This window comes from Protobothrops mucrosquamatus, unplaced genomic scaffold (assembly GCF_001527695.2).
Source record: "Protobothrops mucrosquamatus isolate PMUCROS unplaced genomic scaffold, P.Mucros_1.0 scaffold9, whole genome shotgun sequence".
NCBI lineage: Eukaryota > Metazoa > Chordata > Lepidosauria > Squamata > Viperidae > Protobothrops > Protobothrops mucrosquamatus.
In genome coordinates, this window is record NW_015386396.1 from 195,369 (window position 1) to 202,768 (window position 7,400).

At 39.4% G+C, this 7,400-nt stretch overlaps 1 protein-coding gene across 2 annotated transcripts in view; it reads right to left on the reverse strand.

Moving 5' to 3' along the window:
* Nucleotides 1-357: 357 nt before the first annotated feature.
* Nucleotides 358-7,400, reverse strand: part of SLC16A6 (solute carrier family 16 member 6) — a 13,369-nt gene continuing 6,326 nt past the window's right edge. The window contains exons 3-6 of one of the 2 annotated variants that reach the window (XM_015810372.1): nt 6,085-6,228; nt 5,503-5,631; nt 3,022-3,846; nt 358-1,253 (exon numbers count right to left, since the gene is read on the reverse strand). In XM_015810372.1, coding sequence (XP_015665858.1) covers nt 1,012-1,253; nt 3,022-3,846; nt 5,503-5,631; nt 6,085-6,228 — 1,340 coding nt within the window. In that variant the 3' untranslated portion in view covers nt 358-1,011. The remainder of the gene's footprint in view (nt 1,254-3,021; nt 3,847-5,502; nt 5,632-6,084; nt 6,229-7,400) is intronic. The other variant, XM_015810373.1, reaches the window with a different exon arrangement.

A 7,400-nucleotide genomic window follows, 5' to 3' on the forward strand; every position in this document is an offset into this window, starting at 1 on the left:
AAAAATTAAAACTGTAGAATCAGTGATTTGCCTGAATGTCAAAAGGCAAGTAAGTCTTTAAAAGTACAATCCTATTCCCGCACAATCGGAATTAGTCCTTCTGTGCTTGATATTGTGATTTTGAATATACTGTACCTACTCAAAAAGCAAGTCTCACCAAGGTTGCAAATTTTTGCACATTCAGTAGTGAATCTTGAAAAAAAAAACAGCACAACATATAAATAATCATACTTAAGATTAGGCAATAATTTTTATCTGCATTTTAAGGTAATACTGTTATGAAAGAGCTATACTAACTGGCCCTAAAATAGAACTGGTAACCTCCAAAGTTTTGTGGAGTTTAACCAACTTTTTAAAAAAAAGCACACAAAAGCTACTGTTAATTCTCTAGTGAGTGACAAAAGTTAACTCCTTCCCAAGGGGTTGCTGGATTCCAATCCAAGTCAGGCTGAACAGGACAAGGAGAATTGGCTATCTGTTCCAAGTATAAATTTAACACCTGTTCTCCAAAATTAAAACACATAGCAGTTATACTTATTTGATGAAAAGAAACATCTCAAGACTGTTTCATCAGATTAGGTTTTTTTGTGGCACTATTCCTGTGTTGTTAATTAAGAGAGGAACATTTCTGGTGTGAGATTCTCCAAGGCAATAAAAAACATGGCAAACTTTAGCTTTTAATTAGATAAGCCATAGCTGATTTTTCTTTAGCATAACATCTTGCTTCTTCAATCTATGATTTGGAATTGAGATATTATGCTTTGCCTGCTTCCCATTAATAAGAACATTTGGATCACAACTTCATGCTCGGTAGGAGTGCGGGCATGGAATTAATCAATGGAACTTCACATGCCAGGTGTTTTCAAATAGTAGATAATATTAACCAGTCTTTATGAAAGGACCGCTAACATGTTCACCTTTATTGTGTTGCATTCCCTTTAATGTGTTAGTTTTTAAAAGGTGGACTTGAGCTGACTTATTTTTCCCCAATCTCTATAAATGTTTTAAAATTCAGGCTATGCTATCACAGCCCTTTACAGAATCCTCCGTTTTCCCAAAATCAATTTCTATAAAATCGTCCGGTACGTGCCGCAGTGACTCTGAGACATTCTTTTGTATTGATCGTTTGTTTCTTTGACATGTTAAATTCTTGCAAGGCCTCACCAATGAAAGGAATACAGCAGCCAGCAGCATTCCAGCAGCACAGGAATAGAATGCAGATCTGTAATTTTTTGTGGTATCCACTAGTACACCTGTAAAGCAGGGGAAAAAAAGCATGTTATGAAAAACTTCATACATAACCAGTTTGTCAGATTTTCTTCAGATTTTCTTTGTCAACATTTTCTTCAGATTTTCTGAGCATGACTATAGAACACCAAATCCAAGTTTAAAAACAATTGGAGGGGCTTAATAACTGAATTAAGCAGTTATTACATTATTTAAAAGGAAGGGAACAGACTTTTTACCAAACTGTGTTCCTGTGACACATGCTTTGGGGTTTGGGCCCATTCCAAATAGCTCAGAATTGTAAACAATCCTAGAAATGGTATTGAAGGTGCTCCTTGAACTGCAGCCATTCAGCTCATTACTACAATTATTTCCAAACAGTCTTGAAGATAAAATGATGACGGTTGTTTGTCTTGGGCATAGAAGTCAAATGAGATCATTTGCTCTATTGAAGTTTAATGATTTGTCTTTTGCTCAGGTTGAGTGTCCGCTTCTGTCTTATTTAACTTCCACATCCTTTAAGCCGTGGCTGGACAACTTGTGGTCTCCCAGATGTTTTGAACTGCACCTTTCACCATCCCTGTGATGGTTCCTGAGCTTAACAGTCCAATAACATCTAGAAGGCTATACAGGTCTCCTCTTCCTTTTTTACCTTCCACATGTAAACTTTGTTCCGATTCCTTCTTTGCCTGCATATTACAAAACTCAGAATAAAAATCTACATGGCTATAGTCAAGTAGAGATTTCTATGGCTTGTAAAGAGCTGGGTTCAAATATTAATCTAGCCCTGGGCAAACTCTCTTGTCACTGTTGGCCATCTGTAAAATAGAAACAACTACCCGTTTCTTAGTGTTTGAGGCATAAAATAATATAGAAATCTTGAAATTAAATCTGTAAGTTAAGATTCCATTGCTAATAATGCGATTGGTAAAGATGCTACTGTTCAACTACCTCCCAAGCAGATGATAATATCTCCAAGTGGAAGAAGTTCTTGCTGGGCAATGCTAAAATATTGGTTAGAGGGGGGGGAAAGTAGCAAGATTGTTTACTAACACTTAGACTTACGGTACATACTGCTTCACAGTGCTTTACAGCCCTTTCTAAGCGGTTTAGAGTCAGCATATTATCCCAAAAAATCTGGCTCCTCATTTTACTGACCTCGGAAGGATGGAAGGCTGAGTCAACCTGGAGCAGGTGAGGATCAAACTCCTGCGCAATCAGCAGAATTAGCCTGCAATACTGCATTCCAACCACTGTGCCACCACAGCTCTTTACCCATTAAATTGATCTAATTTCATTGCAATTAAAGTGAATAAATTTCAGACTAGCTTCTTTAGGGAGGCTGGTGAAAATGCAATGCTTATAAAACTACATGAGCTGCTAATGTAAACTCTTGTCTTCTATTATTGACCTAGAGTCCTTTTCATTAGGAGTATGTCAACTTCCTTCTGCTTTCCTATATATCCTATATACGTTGAATGGAATGTTCCCTGCTCACACAAGAGCACTTTTTCCTTTTTTTTTTACTTGTTCCTCAACTGTGATTTAGTATATATATTACCATCACAATAGAAAGCTGCCTAATACAGAGTTATGTAATAGGTCCACATTCAGCAGAATCTTGTCAAAGCTGGCTGGCAGCATTTCTTCACATTTTCAGTGAGGGCTTTTTTCAGCCCTACCTGATAACGACACATTGAACCTTGGGAAACAGGTGCAATTGTTATGGAGCCCCAGCATGGGTAGTAAGTAGAGAGCATCTAAGAAGATCTCTGAACTGCTGCTGAGCGTTACCTGCAATGGGTGGTCCAGCCAACCCTGATAAGCTTTGAATAAATACGTAGACCCCTGCAGCAGATGCCATCCTGTCAATGCCAACAACGTCGTCTTCAGCCAGCATGGGAATGTGTGTGCCTGCTACCGTCCCGAGCATGAATCCAAAGAAAACGCTACACATCATTAGCCCCCAAAAATTGTAGGCGAAAGGGAAGGCAAAAAGGGCAACGTCCAGCAGAATGACACAAATGAGTTCAATGTAAATTTTTCTGATGGGCTTTCTGTTGAGGACCCAGCCAGCGCCGATTCTACCAAAGACCTCAGCGATTGCCATCGCTGAGAGAATGTAAGCAGAGCGGTCCTTGCTGATGCCAAGGCTCATGCTGAGGGGAATTATGTATAGCGAGGGAGCAAAGAACCCCAAGGTAGCAAATAGACCAAAAAGCGCATAACATATAAAGCCGTAGTCTTTCAACACAGAGAAGTCTAGGAGTTTGAGTTTGGGTTCCTTGGTAGAAATGCTACTACTAGCTATGAACATCTCTGTGTTTTCCTTTGGTTCTTCACTTTTAAGTTCCAAGTTGGCATCTCTAGGTATGTTGTGAGGTGAGGTAGTTATTTCTACTCCCGAGTCAATGGAGTCTATTGAGGTGTGTGTCTGTTCATTTTCAAGCATGTACTTTGTCTCTCTTTGCTGTTCGACTGGTGATACTTTCACTACTTCTTGTGCTATGATTGTGATGGGTCGCAGCAGCAATCCACAGGCAACAATTCCAAGCTGCAGTAGACCAACAAACAAGAGGCTGGCTCGCCAACCAAAGTATTCCTTTGAAGCAGTGATAGCTGTAAACGTAGGAAAAAGTAAAATATATGAATGAACTTGGAAAATAGACACGTTTATAATAGTAAGGTCAAATTTTTGCCATAGTTTGCACATCTATAGTTTAGGGCAGGCATAGAATTCTTGGCTAATTCTTTTGGGATAGCTTAAGCATGAGAAACAGAAAGGGTTTTAGGGTTAGGGTTAGATTATACCAAGTGTTTCTTTGCCCAGATGAGCTTTGGTGCTTCTGAACTTTAGCACATACTAGACAGAAGTATATATGCTTCTGTCAGCTTAGAAAAACAGGATCAAATGCAGTTCTCTTACTTTTCTAAATCTATACTCTGTGAAACTAAAAACCGTTTCTTCCTCCACCATGATGGAATGAGTTACATGCAATAGATACGGAAGCTAGAACAGAAGTGGGAGACACTAAATATGGCCAAAATAAAGGTTCCAACATAGAGGAGGACTGAAAGCACATTTCATCTTAGCACGTCCAAGTAGGCCTGATGAATTCTAGTAGCCTACTAGAATTGCATCAAGCCATTTGGACATGCTAAGACCCCAGGATTTGAATTTCAGGTATGATGGGGGCCCCGTTCATCTTCCAGATATCCACATAGAGTTAAACAGTCTTTCTGCTATTAATACCACAGTTGGAATTGCAACTCAAGCTTTATTTTTAGTTTGGGAATTTTTTGCACAGGTTATATGTCATTTTATTAGTAAGAATGAGAACATGCTCTGTAGTAGTTTGAGCTCATGTCTAGAATAACGAAGGAGTCAAATCATGCCCCCAATTACAAATGTAAGCACAAATCCCCTTTTACAGTGTCCTTCTTCCTTTATATTTCCAGTGTAAGGATCTGGATATCCCTTCTGCCATCCTGCCCTCTATTTTTCTAAATCTCCCTCCCCCATCTCTTAGCAGGTGGTGTGATGTTTTTTTCTTAAGACTGGAAAGAAGTTCTAATTACTTGGGATATAATGAATGGATTGATCTCTGACTCTAATGAAAGCAGCATGCTTTCCAAGAACTTGCTATGCTTTTCTAGAAAATATATTTGAACTTGAGAATGTGATTAAATTTACATCCTGTCTCTTTGCACTCTTCCCTCCCAATTCTCCCCACAGCAATCCTATGATATATGTCGGGCTGAAAATGAAGGACTGGCCCCACCAAGTCATCCAGCTGGCTTCATGCCTAAGGCCCAACAAAAACTCATGGTTTCCTAGGTTCTAGTCTAATGCTTTTACCACTAAAACAAAATGACTCTCAATTGTCTATTTACTATTTCGGGCAGAACTGTATGTTCTCCACCATGTAGAGGAATGTAGAATCCACGAATGGGTTTTAGAAGTCCTCTAGCCCATTTAGACCAATCAATCAAGGTTGCCACGCTCCTGCAGGGTCTGATCATGCCCCAGTTTCTTTTGGTCTCAACCCTGAAGAGACGTGGAAATTTGGCTCCCGATTATAGCTTAGGAGGACAGGTAGTAATTATCCATTCGTGGATTCTTCGTTACTTTTTTGGGGGGGGACTGATTCAGCGCTGGGATCAGCGCTGCCCTAGTGTTCCTATTTTCAACATCAATTTCCTCCCCAGGCAAGCCTTCTAGGTTTCTTAAGATGCCCCTATGTCAGAAAAAGCAAAAAAAAACGTGTTTTTTACCTGGTGCAAAAGAAAAAACAGCAAAGCATTCTCCTGTAGAAGCCACGGCAGTGACCAATGAGCGCTTTTTGTCAAAGTACTGAGAGAGAATGGTAACAGTTGGAAGAAAGGCAAAACAGTATCCTAAACCTGTGAATAAATGCCAAATGTGTAGTATAAAGCAGTAATTAATATGCTCCTACAAGATCAGAAATATTTATTTTCCCCAACTGTATTTTTTTTTTTAAAAAAATTATTCACTCAGGATATACTGTCTGCTACTGATCATTTCTCTTGAAATTCTGACGTGTTTTGCTCATTCTTGTTAACAGGTAAAGTTTTTCAAATAATTAGAATGCGTTGTTGATACATTTGCCCTAATAAGCTCTCAAAATGTATCCTTGCTGTGTGAGTAGGTAAAGAGGTTGAAAATCCAGGTCTGCCTATGATGGCATTAACAACCAGGGTCACTTAGCAGAACTCAGAACTATGCAGATTTTTCTATTTCTGAGATATCTTGGCCTCTTCATACAAGAGCTACTTCTACTCCTGAATGTAAACATTTCTTGCAGATAGTTCGAAATTCCTCTAAAAGAAACTCACCCGATACTATGCCAATTGAGATGTACATTTCAACTAGTGTGCGTGCAAACGAAGCGGCAACCATTCCACTACAGACCAGTAGCCCTCCAATCATCACCACCAGACGGTGACCAAAACGATTAGCTACAATTGTAGAAAGAGGAGCTGCAGAAAGAAGGAAGATTTAATTGTTTATCTACATCTCTTTTCAGACCAGAACACTCGAACCCAGCCTAGGTGCTTTGGTTAGCAGGATCCTCCGAATCTCTATTCCCCTTATAACACCTTGTATCCATCAGCTGGGAACGTGGCAACATACATGTCACGGCTTCAGTGATTCAAATTTACCAGGCACCAGTGATTTACTTCTGATTATTTTAATTTTATTTTATCAGAGCAGTCCCAAGTGGTATGTCGTACATACACATGTTTTACATAATGTATGAGAACCAGTCTGCTAGTAAGAATTACAGCACCAGGCTAGAAATTGGGAGATGGGTGTTTTAGGCACAAAGCCAATTGGTGATCTTGGGCCAGTCACTTTCTCTCAGCCCTAGGAAGGATGCAGTGAGAAACCGCTTCCGAAAAACCTTGCCAAGAAAAGTGCAGGGACAAGTCCAGGCAGTTGCCGAGTCCAGGCAGTTGAGAAGACACCAATATAAATCATCCCCCTCACAATGTATATTTAATTAATAAATTAATTCCATAGTGGCAAATGGGCAAGTGTTCCAATAGAAATTCTATTTCTCAGATCCCATCAGGTGACATGGTTTGATTAACAGGTAACCAAAATATGCCAACTCTGCAGGATCAAACAGGATGGACATACTATACAGGACGGTCCTTCAAATATGTCTTGAATTAAGCCATCATCTAGAACAGTTATTAAACATAATATGCATAAAAAGTAGACTTTCTCCAAGAGCCCGATTGTAAATCAATGTATCCAGAATGCTATCCTTAATTGTTCTAATATTTCTTTCAGAATTATCTTCTTGAAAGACAAGAAGTTTGACTGAGTAAGTTTGACTGCAATTGGGACTGGCAAATCTGTTGTTATTATTATTATTATTATTAATTGCATTTATATCCCGCCCTTCTCCTTTCGGACTCAGGGCGGCTGACAGATGATAAAAAACTAACATAAATACATATTACACCTAGTTAAAATTTAATTAAAACGAAATATTTGAAAGTGTCCAATTAAAAGTAATTAAAACCCCTATAAAATCCCCTAGGCCAGTCCCGCTTGCTGGAACAACCACGTCTTGAGGGCGCGGCGGAAGGAAGGGAGATCAGGGATCACCCTGATCTCTGGGGGCAGTTCGTTCCAGAGG